Source organism: Eurosta solidaginis, chromosome 2 (genome assembly GCF_040869045.1).
Source record: "Eurosta solidaginis isolate ZX-2024a chromosome 2, ASM4086904v1, whole genome shotgun sequence".
NCBI lineage: Eukaryota > Metazoa > Arthropoda > Insecta > Diptera > Tephritidae > Eurosta > Eurosta solidaginis.
In genome coordinates this window covers 181,115,762-181,132,632 of record NC_090320.1, presented here as the reverse complement: position 1 = coordinate 181,132,632, position 16,871 = coordinate 181,115,762, and the positions used below count along the sequence as shown (strand labels likewise).

The 16,871-nt window shown below is 35.9% G+C and overlaps 1 protein-coding gene across 15 annotated transcripts in view; it reads left to right on the top strand.

Annotated features, from left to right (window-relative positions):
- Positions 1-16,871, top strand: part of LOC137240363 (uncharacterized) — a 424,852-nt gene that overhangs the window by 216,772 nt on the left and 191,209 nt on the right. For all 15 annotated transcript variants that reach the window (XM_067766486.1, XM_067766485.1, XM_067766484.1 and 12 more), the window contains one exon: positions 7,596-7,819. In XM_067766486.1, coding sequence (XP_067622587.1) covers positions 7,596-7,819 — 224 coding nt within the window. The remainder of the gene's footprint in view (positions 1-7,595; positions 7,820-16,871) is intronic.

Sequence of the window (16,871 nt, the reverse complement as noted above, 5' to 3'; positions counted from 1 at the left end):
TGGCACTATTAAATCGTTGATTCGGGCAGATCTGGGGAAAACTAACTTATCATATACGTAGCTTGGCTCTTTATAACTAATAAGTCAATAGAGAAAAAAGCAGTTTCCGGCTTTCAGGTAATGAGAAATGATTTAAGGTTCGATTCCAGCTCAAGGCCAGAACAATAGTTACTTCTAATGATAACTATTGTTTTTTTAATTTTTCTATAATTGAAAAATTGTATTTTGTTTTTGGAATAGTAAGTAGAAAATTTGTCAGACAACCTTCCATAGCTGCGCAGATAGATCCTTTTCGAAGCGTGCTAAGCCTTCATAATCAGTACGCTTTAGGCACGCTGTGCTAACCATTTAGCTATACAGCGGTGGTTTGTTTGACTGATACATTGCTACTTTTATTCCTCCATACCAACTACGTTTAATCAGCGTTGCGCCATCTGTTGCAAATCACTGATAATAGAAGAAGCAAAAGCTAAAAAAAATATTAATGATGATGAAGGCTTAACACCCTTCGAAATGGATCTATCTAGGCCGATAAAAAAAAAACAAAAACAATTGTTAATAAACCATGAGCACTTTGGAATGTCAAACAAAGTAATTGACAATAAACAAAAATCCAGCATTATCAGTGATTTGCACTAGATGGCGCAATACTGAATAAATATAGTTGGTAAAAACGAATAGAAGTAGCAAATTTGCGAGTCAACAAACCACCACTGTATAGCTAAATGGTTAGCGCAGCATGCCTAAAGCGTAATGATGATGAAGGCTTAGCACCCTTCGAAATGGATCTATCTAGGCCGATAAAAAAAAAACAAAAACAATTGTTAATAAACCATGAGCAATTTGGAATGTCAAGCAAAGTAATTGACAATAAACAAAAATCCAGCATTATCAGTGATTTGCACCAGATGGCGCAACACTGAATAAATATAGTTGGTAAAAAGGAATAGAAGTAGCAAATTTGCGAGTCAACAAACCACCGCTGTATAGCTAAATGGTTAGCGCAGCATGCCTAAAGCGTACTGATGATGAAGGCTTAGCACCCTTCGAAATGGATCTATCTAAGCAGATATGGCAGGTTGTCTGAAAAATTTTCTACTTACTATTCCAAAAACAAAATACATTTTTTTCAAATTTAGAAAAATTAAAAAATAATAATAATTATCATTAGAAAAAAATTATTGTTTTGGCCTTGAGCTCGAATCGAACCTTGAATCATTTATCAATAGGTCGATAAAAAAAAACAAAAACAATTGTTAATAAATCATGAGCACTTGGGAATGTCAAGCAAAGTAATTGAAAATAAACAAAAATCCAGCATTATCAGTGATTTGCACCAGATGGCGCAACACTGAATAAATATAGTTTGTAAAAAGGAATAGAAGTAGCAAATTTGCGAGTCAACAAACCACCGCTGTATAGCTAAATGGTTAGCACAGCGTGCCTAAAGCGTAATGATGATGAGGGCTTAGCGAAATGGATCTATCTGCGCAGCTATGGCAGGTTGTCTGAAAAATGGTCTACTTACTATTCAAAAAACAAAATACAATTTTTCAATTATAGAAAAATTAAAAAAACAATTATTATCATGAGAAAAAAATTATTGTTCTGGCCTTAAGCTCGAATCGAACCTTGAATCATTTATCAATAGGCCGATAAAACAAAAACAATTGTTAATAAACCAAGAGCACTGGGAATGTCAAACAAAGTAATTGAAAATAAACAAATCCAGCATTCTCAGTGATTTGCAACAGATGGCGAACGCTGATTAAATATAGTTGGTAAACAGGAATAGAAGTAGCAATTTATCAGTCAAACAAACTCGAATCGAACACTGAATCATTTATCAATAGGCCGATAAAACAAAAACAACTGATAATTAGAAATTTCACAGCACAACAAACGCGATCTCCAATCAGATATATGGTCAAACTTACTTACACCGAACACATAACGGGTGACATGGTTGAATGCTATATCAATTTTGTGTGCAGACTGGGAACTCAACTTGCTGATACTAGCTCAGAGTAGCAAATTATGGGCATAATTAATTGTATGGCTAGCTTTCTCCTAACGTTGGTGGGTGTAAAGTTTGCAGACATTCTCAGGTTCTTCAGAACATTATACACCTTACTAACAACAGAATTCACATGATCGTTGCAAGTCAAAATTTTATTGATATTGAAACCAAGATTGGTTACTTTGGGTACTAGTTTTAGGCCTTTGTCGGCAATGTATAAGTTAATTTTTATTGCACGTGTGTGCGTTATTGAGCTACATTTAAAACTGATTCTTATTAGCTACCCTAACTGTCCACCTAGCCCACGACGTCGCGTAAAGCTGCTGCTACTCTGTTGGCGGCTAGCGACGTTGACACAATCGTCGCGCTAACGATGTTTACCTGATGATGTTGTAATAGCTGCTTTTGCTGATGCAGCTAAACATGATGAAGAGACTTATGGCGCTTGTGATGTTGTCATAGCGCAATGACCACAGTTGAAAGCAATAGTTATTGCTTTGCTGACACAGTGACGTGTGCCAACCACGATATGCGCTCATACCGTGTGATCGCATTTCTGCTGATTGATCTAGCTAGTTGCATGAAGTGGCATGCTGTCGTAATTCGGCTGAATGTGATTGACCTGTGCGAAGGCTGGGAAGGGAACTGTGGCAATTGGTTACTGATATCTGTGGGAATAAACTTATGATAACTTAACAAGTGGTATATTTTGAAAATCTATTCGCTTTTTGGCTATAGGCAGCACATACGATTTATCACTATTTAGGCATAATTCATTTTTCATCGCCCATTCAGAAATTCATGTTAGGACCCTATTCTACTTCGAGCATAACCTGTGTCCTCATGATTTCCGGATAGATATAGCTGGATGTCGTCAGCATAAGCATGCATGTGTACATGCTGGCACTCATAGAAAATATCGTTAATAAAAATACTGAAATTAACGGTTTTAGACCAGAAGCTTCGGAGCCTATTTCGACATGCTGGGATCTACCCGTCAGATAGCTCCGCATGAGACCCTTTGCGGAATCCTAAAAACCAAAGTAATTGTTTAGCTTCATACAACGCAAGTCATAATTCACGCAGTCAAACGCTTTCGAAAAGTCAAGTAAGCACAGTAAAGTCGGTTGATTTTTGTCGAAGGATCCCCTAATGTCATCTAAATTTTTTAATGTAGCCGTGGAACAACTGTGTCTAGCTCTGAAGCCCGACGGATATGGGGAAAAGGGGGCACACTTTTTAATATGGTCATGCATTTGTTCGGACAGCAATATCTCGAAGACCTTTTAGAGAGCAGGCAAGATGCTTATAGAACGAAAATCACTGGGACAACACGCAGACTTTGTTTTGGCGATGGGTCGAACCGTGGCAACTTTCCACCCATCAGGGAAGCATTTTTCATTATTTGGTTTTGATTCTCCATGTTTCCTTCTGAGCTTATCTACTAGTGCTTTGTTTATATCCGTTGTTTGCACCAATGTTATATATTAATTCAACCTCTCTCTTATATGCTTCCTGTGTAAGAACTGTTCTTTCAAGTCTATGTACGAAACGCTTTAATGCTGCATTTTTATGCTGTTTGGGGGTGATTTGAGGTATTATGTATTATTGTGTCTGTGGCCGTGGGCTTTCTATATTTTGGCAACTTTATCAATATTTATCGTGAGGTCTAGATAGTTCATTCCCCCCGTCTTTTTGGGTCTCCATTGTGAATTTTTTATTCGCATGCTGCTTGTTGAGGTACTCCAGTATAAGGTCTTCGTTATTAGTAGTTAAAATATTATGTCACCCACGTATCTAGCATAAAATGACACGTCTAATTTGGACTTCAGCTCCTGTACGTACCCTACTTCCAGATTTTGTATGAACACTTCCATAAGAATGGCTAATGTGGGGCTTCCCATTCCACGACCGTTTCGAGCCATAACCGCACAAAGGGCTTAACCGACATTATTTTAGATTAGGCCATTACCATATGCACCAGCTCCAAAAAAATTAAAGTCCTACGAAGTACCGATACGAAATTATAGATAAGGCAATTTTGGCTCAAGTGCACAAACACTTTGTTTATATTTTTTTGTGCACGCAATTTCTAGGTTAAGCCTTTTTTCCCCAGAAATTTTGTCATTTTAAAAGATAACGTAGGTCTGACAGACGTGTTCAAGTTTAAGGACCATAAAGATAAAAAAACTTTTTTTTGTTTTTTTTTGAATCATTTATTTCATATATATTCACTTGTTTTAAATGTTTTTTAAAGAAAATATTTTTTTTTTCAATATCTTAAAAATTAAGTTTGACTTGTCTTGGACTTGTCCTTACAAAAATCAATCTTTTTCGAAGGACCTCAGTTTATAGCAAAAAAATTAAAATAAAAAAAATTTTTTGTATTTCAATTGAATGAATTAACTGTTTTAAACTATACTTAAAAAAATATTAGCCAAAATTACCATTTTAGGCAAAAATTACATATAGAATTTGTAGTCACGTAAAAGATAACGATACGTCTCTTAGACGTATTTTTAAAAAACAATCGTATATATTTAAGCAAACCAAAAAGTTACTACTGAAAAGCACCCCCCCCCCCCCCCCCCCACTGACAAGCTGGTAGTGGTAGCTGAGAATGAGAATGTTCTTTCTTTACGATTGTGGGAGACTGAGAGCAAAATTAAAACGACGTACGTCTTACAGACGTACGTTATCTCACTAGAGTTAATTTAAATATGGACTTCTTGCAAACACAGGCGATTATTTTTTTGATTAAGATTTTTCTTAATAAGGATTATAATGAATATAGCCAAATTATTGTTGCAGATTTCAAATAAAGTTGCACTAGTTTCATACATATACACCGATTCTTCAGAGGAAATAGCTGAAGAATATACTTGTGTTGGGAAACGCGGTAGGAGGATTCCGAAACCACTACCCAAAAGACCTCTACGAAAGAAGAGACCTTCTACTTCAGTTTATACAGGAGCTTACAAATAATTTCATCGTTAAATTATTCAGATTTAAAATCACTTTGTGATAAAAATATAATTCCCGAAATTTTCCACAGAGAGTACCTCAACTTAAAACACAACTCTTTTATCACAGATACATTACCAGATACTGATGTAGATGACGGCAATGTGAAATGAATAGATTGTACCTTAGTTATAGAGTTTTTATTTAAAAATACTTAGTTTAGTTGTAAATTTAAAATATTTATTAATCAGTCTGCATCTCTAAATCTAGATAAATATGAATTCCGTCTTGAAATCTGAATAAAAACATTGATCTGGGTCACCAACCACTGTTTTTAATGTTTTCAAATGTGTATTTTTATTATTAATATTTTAGTTTTGCTTAACCGACACTTTCAAGTAATGAAATCTTTTTTTTTTTTTGGAAAGCAAAAAGGGCGTAAGCGACAAATGCGCCATTATTATTAAAGAAATTAAAAAAATCCCACATCAGTATACGTCAATTATATAGCCTTATATACACACCAACTTTCACGTTACTATCTAAAGTAATAACAATATTAATACAAAAAAAGCGTCTACTGAATGATTTTGTTTATGTCGGTTAAGCCCTTTCTGCGGTTATGGCTCGGTTTGTTTGTCTATATATTTTGAGGTAAAGTGGTTCTTAGCGTAAGTATTTGTGATTTGCATACTTTTCATTTTGTTTTTTGTATTAGGAACTATTGTTGAGCTAAATATGTCCAAAATCTCCGATCGTGCTATTGATGGGTATAAATCTTGTATGTCAAAAGATACCAATTTTCTGTTTTTTGTTAGGTCTACGGTCTCAAGTTTCTCTAGTCGTTCTGTCGTGTTAAATATTGCATATTCGTTCCTTAGCTCCAGAGTATCTTTCAATATCGTTTTTAAATATTTGGACAGTTTGTAGCATGGTGCCGAATTAAAATTAATGATAGGCCTCATTGAAGTATCCCGCTTGTGGGTTTTTGATAGAGAAATCAGTGGAAAGCCGAAGGAATCATTTGGACCAATCTATGTTTCATGTTAGAATCTACTATATTTGTTGAATTTTTCATAGCAACTTTGATTTGTTTCTGGTATTCATCCGTGGGATCGTTTCTAATTCTACGACATTTCATTTCCTCTATGAGTTCTTCGGTTTTGGTTATATATTCCTCTTTTTCGTTTATCACAGAGGTGTTTTCCTTGTCCGCTTTCGTTGTGGCAATATTGTTTTTCCTTAGTTTATGCTGTAGATTCTTTATTGTTTTCTCTTCTGCATTACCTTTTTATCCTTCCTGTGCTTTCACTTATTCCGAGTTAAATTACAATAAACTTGTTCTGCCCATAAATTCATATAACCTTTAATCATACAACACGCTATGTAAACGGTCTAAGTTCAATCTATTATTACTTGAAGGCTAGGAGTTGTATTTCTCTTGTAAAACTAATTGCAACAAAAATATCCTCTTACTTATACGAAAAACTTATATTTCCTTTCCGGTTAGATGTTAAATAATCTGATTGTTCCAAATTTCAATTTTGTGCCATCAACTCGACTGTTTTTTCTCAACATCATACGCACTTGGAACTTCTTTACAGCTACTGTAAGAAACTGTATAAAACCAAAGAAACTATGTATAGATAAATTATTTATAATTTTTTTCATCATAATCGACTCGTTCTTTATTTTAATCCTTGCCAAAAGCAAAAAGAAAATAGGATAAGTATGGGTGCTCGGATATTAATCCAAAATAGCCAATTCAGTCAAAATCAATCACTAACAACCAAACATAAATCTTTTTAGCAGATATACTCAATCACATAAAAAAACTACTTGAATAGTCGATATCTACAACAAAACGGCCAAGTGGTCCAAAGAAATAAAACCAAACAAAGAGAACATTTACAACCATATTGAGAAGGCATAACCCAAATAGATCTACTAAGGATCGCCTGACTCAGGCAGGGTCACAACGGCATCCAATCAATAGAGATAAGTGCATATGCAAGAACTGTAGTACATGCAATAAAAGCCTAGAGCACATACCAGATAACTGGTTATCATCAACACACACAGAAATTTACTTAGCGACAACAAAACCAACATCAAAGAACATCAAAATTCTAGTTAACTATCTAAAGTATTGCATTATTTATAAGGACATATAGACCAATAAAAAGTAATAAAAGAGAAAAAAGAAAAAACCATAGTAACAACACCAGACTAATCTACCAAACTACATAGACTATACTTAAAACCCTAGTTGTCATTGCTGTTTACTTACATATACATATAAGTTTGTTCTTCTGACTTAAGAACTACAAACTAAATGAAAAGTAAAAATAAAATATTTATATAATAACAGTGGAATACCGAGCTTCATGAACTAGGTCAAAAAATATAAAAATGAGCTTTAAACTCAGAGGGAGCATAGTTACTATCACCTCCCCATGCATTTCTTGGTAATTTTTCGATTGAGTATTTTTAAAGGAGTGTTCTCATTTGATTTTTGGAAAGTTTACCATCTGCTTTTACTCTCGTAATTTAGATGTTGCCTTAATCTTTTCTTGGTAATACAAGTTTTCTTCTTATTCTTTACTTTTAGAATCACAGTCCGACCTGGCCACCGAGCATATAAATCTCATGAAAGTAGCGGCCCGATGTAGTCGCCCATTACCGCGTGTAATTCATGTTTCTAATGACACATCAAAGACTTATATTCCAACCTGTACTATACTTCATCGATGCGGCGAGGATACTGGTTGCTGTCGTTCCATGGGACAAGTTTGTACTGTGAAGACATATGAGGATGTGCCACTACATTTCATTGTAAGCGAAAAATAAATTCATTTACTTTTTTATAGAGCTTACGAGTAGAGCTCACGATTTATTCTCGAACACAAGCGAGAATTCCAAGACCCAAGAAATCGAGAGCTCGGCTTCTCGCGAGATTATCGTATCTCGAAATACTCGTAAATCTCGCGAGCTTCTCGAAATTCAACTTAGTCGCTGTTTTTATAGTATTTACACTCTGGTTTTTTTACTAATAGTTTTTTGTTTGATTAAATTGTTTTTCCAATTATACTTCACTCAAAACATATTTACAGACATATATAATTTTGTTCATAATATTAAATTTTTTATCAAAAAAGGAAAACTAGGCCTCCCGCGAGATTCACGAATCTCGAAGTACTCCTATTGTCCGCGAGTTTCTCGACATTAATTAAGTTCCTACAGTGGCAGTACTCTCATTTCGGTTTGTCTTTTTTTTTTTGTTTATTGTGGTATTTTCGAAATTTTCGCTTTTGCATATTAGTCCAAGTATAATAGGCGGGTACTTCGGAGTAAAGCAAATTCTTTCCAAAATCGTCAACTGAACAAAGGGGAAAAATGCTGTCAAATTGCTTTGTAGTGGTTCCTGCAGTACCATAAACCCTTTGTCCATTTTCTAAGTGAACAGATAGATGTACAACCGTTGGGAATTGCTCATGAATCGAAAATCCCAGTAATCTTCAAATACCTTCTGATGTGCTTAAATATCTGCCATTCAAAAAAATTTGCACTTCGTCCTTATTATCTTGAACGGAAAATGTCGATACCTTTGTTTACATACTTACAAATATATTTTATTGCTTGCACTGAATGACAGTACTCTACATTTATGTGAGGGGAGAAACATCTGGAAAGAACGGGCCAATATGGAACAATCCATCGGTTGTCGGCATTGTCCCATTAGAAAGTACATGGGTATAGTCACCGTCCGCTGAAGACCTTCGTCTATATTTTGGATATCCATCTTCCCCGGTCTGCCTATGCTGTAGGAGCTCGCGTGGGTATCGTTTTGAGCATCGTCCATTCAACATACAGGGCGATGATAAATGATCAACCCCACATGGGCCGTGGACCATATTTTTAGTAATTATATCATACAACATCGGATCTTCATCTTTGTTTGGAATTTCCGCTGATATAATGCGATCTATGTCATAGGGAAGAATTTTATCTATTAGCCAAATTAAAATATGCGCGTGAAGTAAATCCCCGCTTTTGTCATTCAACATTAAACATATGGCATCTAACTTTTCCAAAAATATCTTGTCTTGTAATTAAACTCATGAGTTGGTGTAGTTTGATATGGAATACTCTTGGTACAGTGTCATTGTGCTCACTTGGTCGTTGATTAGGAAACAATTCGTTTTTGATTTCACTCCACTTTGGATTGCATGTGAATGTTATAAATAAGTCAGGCCTTCCATAATGACGCACATATAAGAAGGCGTCTTGTGTACGTTCATGCAAATATCGAGGCGATCCAGTAATTTAAGACGCCAAAATTACTAACTGACCAATTTTTCAGGATTTCAATCATCGTTAACAGCATCCCTCAGATGTATATAACTATTTGCAAGCAACGTCTTTTGGCGTGCTCTTATAAAATTCAATCTTTTGGTCATCAGTTTAGCAGCCATGTCCACACAGTATCGGTTAAAGGGATATCCATATCTATAAAGCGCATTAAAGCTACTTTCTCTAATCATAATTTTATATGCATAAAATTGCATACATGAAACTGTATTTTGTGGGTTAGGAGCTCCACTGCTTGGAGAAGTTTGCGGTATATATATGCTGTAACCGTCCTCACCATTTAAAAATATGATAGGGTATTACAAAGGGTCATATGAAGGATGAATTTCAGACACACGATGCAAAGTGTTATCGTGTTATCGACCAGCATTTTCGTCAACTATCAATACTGCGACCTCGCCTGTAGTCGGGGCATTATATATATCGACCACGGTGTTAATTAACAGAGCGTTTGTCGGCATGGATTACAACCCCATAGTTATTCGAATTAGATGGCATACGCTCCATAGAAGTCAGTGGTTGTCGCAAAACGATAACAAAGTAAGTATATGTATGTATCTCTTCACAAACACAAAGTTGTTTTTGTTGGACCACTGTAGCTTGGGTTTGGTCATCGAAAAGTGTTAATCTTGCATTATTTGGGGGTATTCATCAACTTTATCCTAAAAATAAAGGGCTTTGGTTTGTGAAAATGCAAAAATAAAAAGCGCAGGGTGTTTATTTGCGCCAATACTTTCTTTAAAAAAATCCATAAAAACCGGTTTGGTATCTACTTCCCGATATTAGCCGCTCCAAACATTTCCCATATAAGCATTTTTTTATAATTAGTATAGATACCTAGTAAAAACTGGCTTAACCGGTTGTAAGCAATAAAGAACACTGGCTTCACTCCTGATAGAACTTCCGCAAGGTGACTCCGATTTAAAAACTTAGAGATGCTTAAGAACTACTCAAATCGATTTCGTTTTGTTAAAGCTATAAACATAACTTATAAAAATTATTTCATTTCGTTTGTAGTTACAAAGTAAATTCTTTCTCTAAAAACGTATTTCAGTTATAATTTATTTAAATCTATACATCTTTTTTGTTTAACAAATATCAAAGAATGAAAATTTTTAATGTTACAAAATTCAACATTGAAGAATGAGATTTGGATACATATTTAAAATTACAAAAATTTAAAGTAATAAATTTAAAAAGTTAAATTAAATTAAATTAGTAAAATTAATCCATTACTAATACCCTACAATACTCCCCCTTCCAGAGATTTATTGTTAAATAAATTAAATATAACTTTCTTTTTTGTTTTTGTGTCATTAAAATATGTAATATCAACCGTAGCTGGTTTCAATTGATCAATTGGAAAACTTTTAATTTCATTATTTATTTCAACCTTAAAATTCTTAACATCTTTTTCAATAACTCTATATGGTCCATCATATGGATCTTGTAAGGAGCGTTTGTTTAAAACTCGAACAAAAACAAATCTACAATCTTTTAAATCTTTTGGAACAAAAATTCCTGTAGAATTTTTATGATGTTGTAGATTTGATTTAACGTTGTTGAAATGCTCACGCAAACTACTTAAAACTTCTGATGAAGTTGTATTTTCAGAAGTTGAGACAACAAGTTTACCAGGTATCCTTAAATTTTGTCCAAAACCCATTTCTGCTGGAGTAGTCGAAATATCTTCTTTAAAAGATGATCGCAAACCTAAAAGTACTATCGGTAATTCTTCATACCAATCTCTCATCCCCTTTCTAGCCATTATTGAAGACTTAATTTGCCTATGAAAACGTTCTACCATTCCATTAGCTTGAGGATGGTAGGGAGACGTTGCATTTTGATGGCTTCCAAGAAGTTTAGTTAGTTCCGAAAATAAATTCGATGTAAATTGAGCACATTGATATGTAGTTATTTTCAATGGAATCCCGAAACGCGAAATGTATTCTTTAAAAAACTTTTGACAACAGTTGCAGCAGAAATATCCCTTAACGTATATGCCTCTCGCCAGCGTGTAAACATATCAACTATAGTAAAAATATCTAAATGAATGTGTTCGAATCTACTCTTAGGTATTGCAATTTTGGTAATTGGTAATTTTGTATGACGATACACTTTTGATTTCTAACAACTTATGCACTCCTTAGACCACAAATTACTTTGTTTATTCATAATTGGCCAAAAATATCTCTTAACTATTAGTCTACGCGTAGCTTTCGTACCAGGATGTGTGATTCCATGTAATGTATCAAAAATTGTTTGCCGCAAATTTTGTGGTACAAATGGTCTAGAATTTTCTCCTGAAACTTCACACCATATGCTAAAACTTGTCTTTTCCTTTAATGTACTGTATATCGTTAGTGAACTGTGCAATGAGCTCAAGGTGTCTCGTTTGCCCAGGACTGCGTTCTTTAAGCAAAAGTCAATGGTTTGTGATCTGTATATACCGTAAACTCTCGTCCTTCCAAAAGATATCGAAAACGTTTAGGTATATGGCTGATAATTCTCTATCAAATGCACTGTACTTAGTTTCTGAAGGAGTAAGCTTTTTGGAATAAAAACCTAGTGGTTCTGATTTGCCCTTAAAGTGTTGTTGTAAGACATCACTTATCGCTCTATTTGATGCATCAACATTTAAAGAAAGTTTTGCATCTTTATTAAAATGGTTTAATAATATCGTAGATGCAAATTTTTCTTTAATACATACATCTAAACGCCTTAATTGATGTGTCGTCCCAAATAAATGTTTTGTCGCGTTTCTTATTCGTTTTATTAATTAAATTGTATATACAGGTTGTATACTTAGCAAAATTCGAAATATATCTGTGATAGTAGTTTATCATATCTATAAATTTTTGTGCCTGTTTTATTGATTTTGGAAGTTCAAAGTTATGTATGGCTGCAATTTTCTCATCTGATGGTTTAATTCCAAAACCAGATATTTTATGTCCTAAGAAATCAATATTAGTAACACACAAGATGCATTTAATAGGTTTAATGTTCAAACCGTACTCAGCTAAACGTTTAGAAAGTATGTTAAGATCCTGTAGATGTTCTTCTTCGTTTTTACTTGCAATACGCAAAGCATCTACACACACAGGTAAACACAAAAACTAGTCCACTAACTACCTCTTTTATAAATCTCTGAAAAGTTTGGGCTGAGATCCTTAGTCCGAAAGTCATTCGCAAAAACTCAAATATCCCAAAGGGCGTTGTTATTGCGGTTTTGTATATATCCTCTTTAGCCATTGGTATTTAATGATACGCTTTCACTAAGTCAATTTTAGAAAAAATGCTTTCGTTTCTAAGATTCGTATTAAAATCGTGGAGATGGTGTAAAGGATATTGATCAGGAACTGTTACTACATTAAGTCTACGAAATCAATAGCTCCTTTTTTGTGTACTAAATGAAGAGGGGATGCAACGAATGAATTTGTTGGTCTACAAATCCCAGTTCTTAATAAAAAATCAATTAGATATCAAAACGCTCGGTAAAGGAGTGCTCTACAAGCGCAGACAAAGAACATACCTTAGAACGGAAACAAAGGAATAGGAAGCTTAACGGAACCCTCTCGAAATATCGGACAGCTTTAAGAAACGTGCATAGTGGCATTTTTGCTTGGTTTAGACGCTGCCGCCGGGGTGTGATGGTAGCGTGCTCCGCCGACCACACCGAAGATCCTAGGTTCACGCCCTGCGAAAAGCAAGATCAAAATTTTAGAAACAACCCTGCCAACCAAAACTGCGCAAAAAACTGGATAATGCACACGTAAAAAAGTGGCTAAAAATGGATAATCTTGTATAGCCAGCGTGCGGATTTTATCCACTTTCCCCTTGAACGAGCCGTGTACGTGTGATCTCGCATCCTTCTCACACTTATACCAAAATGCCATAAAGAAAAATGCATAGTTGCTCCTCTCTAACTGAAAATATCCCATAACACCGGGTTGTATTTTTGCAGGGATGCCATATCGGAACAAGTAAGGAAGGCTAAGTTCGGGTGTAACCGAACATAACATACTCAGTTGAGAGCTATGGAGACAAAATAAGGAAAATCAATCTGGGGTAACCCTGGAATGTGGTTGTATAACATGTGTATCAAATGAAAGGTATTAAAGAGTATTTTAAGAGAGAGTAGGCCATAGTTCTATGGATGAACGCCATTTAGGGATATCGCCATAAAGGTAGACCAGGGCTGACTCTAGAATTTGTTTGTATGATATGGGTATCAAATGAAAGGTGTTACTGAGCATTTTAAGAGGGAGTGGGCCTTAGGTCTATCGGTGGACGCCTTTTCGAGATGTCCCCATTAAGGTGGACCAGGGGTGATTCTATAATGTGTTTGTACGATATGGGTATCAAATGAAAGCTGTTAATGAGTATTTTGAAAAGGAGTGATCCTTAGTTCCATAGGTGGACGCCGTTTCGAGATATCTCCATAAAGGTGGACCAGGGGTGTCTCTAGAATGTGTTTGTACGATATGGGAATCAAATGAAAGGTGTTACTGAGCATTTTAAGAGGGAGTGGGCATTAGGTCTATAGGTGGACGCCTTTTCGAGATATCGCCATTAGGGTGGGCCAGGGTGACTCTAGAATGTGTTTGTACGATATGGGTATCAAATGAAAGGTGGTAATGAGTATTTTAAAAGGGAGTAATCCTTAGTTCTATAGGTGGACGCCTTTTCGAGATATCGCCATAAAGCTGGACCAAGAGTGACTCTAGAATGTTTGTACGATATGGGTATCAAACGAAAGGTGTTACTGAGCATTTTAAGAGGGAGTGGGCATTAGGTCTATAGGTGGACGCCTTTTCGAGATATCGCCATTAGGGTGGGCCAGGGTGACTCTAGAATGTGTTTGTACGATATGGGTATCAAATGAAAGGTGGTAATGAGTATTTTAAAAGGGAGTAATCCTTAGTTCTATAGGTGGACGCCTTTTCGAGATATCGCCATAAAGCTGGACCAAGAGTGACTCTAGAATGTTTGTACGGTATGGGTATCAAACGAAAGGTGTTACTGAGCATTTTAAGAGGGAGTGGGCATTAGGTCTATAGGTGGACGCCTTTTCGAGATATCGCCATTAGGGTGGGCCAGGGTGACTCTAGAATGTGTTTGTACGATATGGGTATCAAATGAAAGGTGGTAATGAGTATTTTAAAAGGGAGTAATCCTTAGTTCTATAGGTGGACGCCTTTTCGAGATATCGCCATTAGGGTGGGACAGGGGTGACTCTAGAATGTTTGTACGATATGGGTATCAAACGAAAGGTGTTACTGAGCATTTTAAGAGGGAGTGGACATTAGGTCTATAGGTGGACGCCTTTTCGAGATATCGCCATTAGGGTGGGCCAGGGGTGACTCTAGAATGTTTGTACGATATGGGTATCAAACGAAAGGTGTTACTGAGCATTTTAAGAGGGAGTGGACATTAGGTCTATAGGTGGACGCCTTTTCGAGATATCGCCATTAGGGTGGGCCAGGGTGACTCTAGAATGTGTTTGTACGATATGGGTATCAAATGAAAGGTGGTAATGAGTATTTTAAAAGGGAGTAATCCTTAGTTCTATAGGTGGACGCCTTTTCGAGATATCGCCATAAAGGTGGACCAAGGGTGACTCTAGAATGTTTGTACGATATGGGTATCAAACGAAAGGTGTTACTGAGCATTTTAAGAGGGAGTGGGCACTAGGTCTATAGGTGGACGCCTTTTCGAGATATCGCCATTAGGGTGGGCCAGGGTGACTCTAGAATGTGTTTGTACGATATGGGTATCAAATGAAAGGTGGTAAGGAGTATTTTAAAAGGGAGTAATCCTTAGTTCTATAGGTGGACGCCTTTTCGAGATATCGCCATAAAGGTGGACCAAGGGTGACTCTAGAATGTTTGTACGATATGGGTATCAAACGAAAGGTGTTACTGAGCATTTTAAGAGGGAGTGGACACTAGGTCTATAGGTGGACGCCTTTTCGAGATATCGCCATTAGGGTGGGCCAGGGGTGACTCTAGAATGTTTGTACGATATGGGTATCAAACGAAAGGTGTTACTGAGCATTTTAAGAGGGAGGGGGCATTAGGTCTATAGGTGGACGCCTTTTCGAGATATCGCCATTAGGGTGGGACAGGGGTGACTCTGGTATGTTTTTGTACGATATGGATATCAAATTAAAGGTATTAATGAGGGTTTTAAAAGCGAGTGGCCCTTAGATATATATGTGAAGGCGTTCTCGCGATATCGACCAAACTGTGGACCAGGTGATCCAGAAAATCATCTGTCGGGTACTGCTAATTTATTTATATATGCAATACCACTAACAGTATTCCTGCCAAGATTCCAAGGGCTGTTGATTTCGCCTTGTAGAACTTTTTCATTTCCTTCTACTTAATATGGTAGGTGTCACACCCATTTTACAAAGTTTTTTCCAAAGTTATATTTTGCGTCAATAAACCAATCCAGTTACCATGTTTCATCACTTTTTTCTTATTTGGTATAGAATTATGGCATTTTTTTCATTTTTCGTAATTTTCGATATCGATAAAGTGGGCGTGGTTATGGTCAGATTTCGCCCATTTTTTATACCAAGAAAAAGTGAGCTCAGGTAAGTACGTGGGCTAAGTTTAGTAAAGATATATCGGATTTTGCTCAAGTTATTGTGTTAATGGCCGAGCGGAAGGACAGACGGTGGACTGTGTATAAAAACTGGGCGTGGCTTCCACCGATTTCGCCCATTTCCACAGAGAACAGTTACCGTCATAGAGTCTATGCTCCTACCAAATTTGAGAAGGATTGGTAAATTTTTGTTCGACTTATGGCAATAAAAGTATTCTAGACAAACTAAATGAAAATGGGCGGAGCCACGCCCATTTTGAAATTTTCTTTTATTTTTGTATTTTGTTGCATCATATCATTACTGGAGTTGAATTTTGACTTAATTTACTTATATACAGTAAAGATATTAAATTTTTTGTTAAAATTTGAATTTAAAAATTTTTTTTTTTAAAAAGTGGGCGTGTTCTTCATCCAATTTTGCAAATTTTTATTTAGCACATATAGAGTAATAGTAGTAACGTTCCTGCCAAATTTCATCATGATATCTTCAACGACTGCCAAATTACAGCTTGCAAAACTTTTAAATTACCTTCTTGTAAAAGTGGGCGGTGCCACGCCCATTGTCCAAAATCTTACTAATTTTCTATTCTGCGTCATAACGTCAACCCATCTACCAAGTTTCGTCGCTTTATCTGTCTTTTGTAATGAGTTATCGCACTTTTTCGGTTTTTCGAAATTTTCGATATCGAAAAAGTGGGCGTGGTAATAGTCCGATATCGTTCATTTTAAATAGCGATCTGAGATGAGTGCTCAGGAACCTACATACCAAATTTCATCAAGATACCTCAAAATTTACTCAAGTTATCGTGTTAACGGACGGACGGACGGACGGACGGACATGGCTCAATCAAATTTTTTTTCGATCCTGATTATTTTGATATATGGAAGTCTATATCTATCTCGA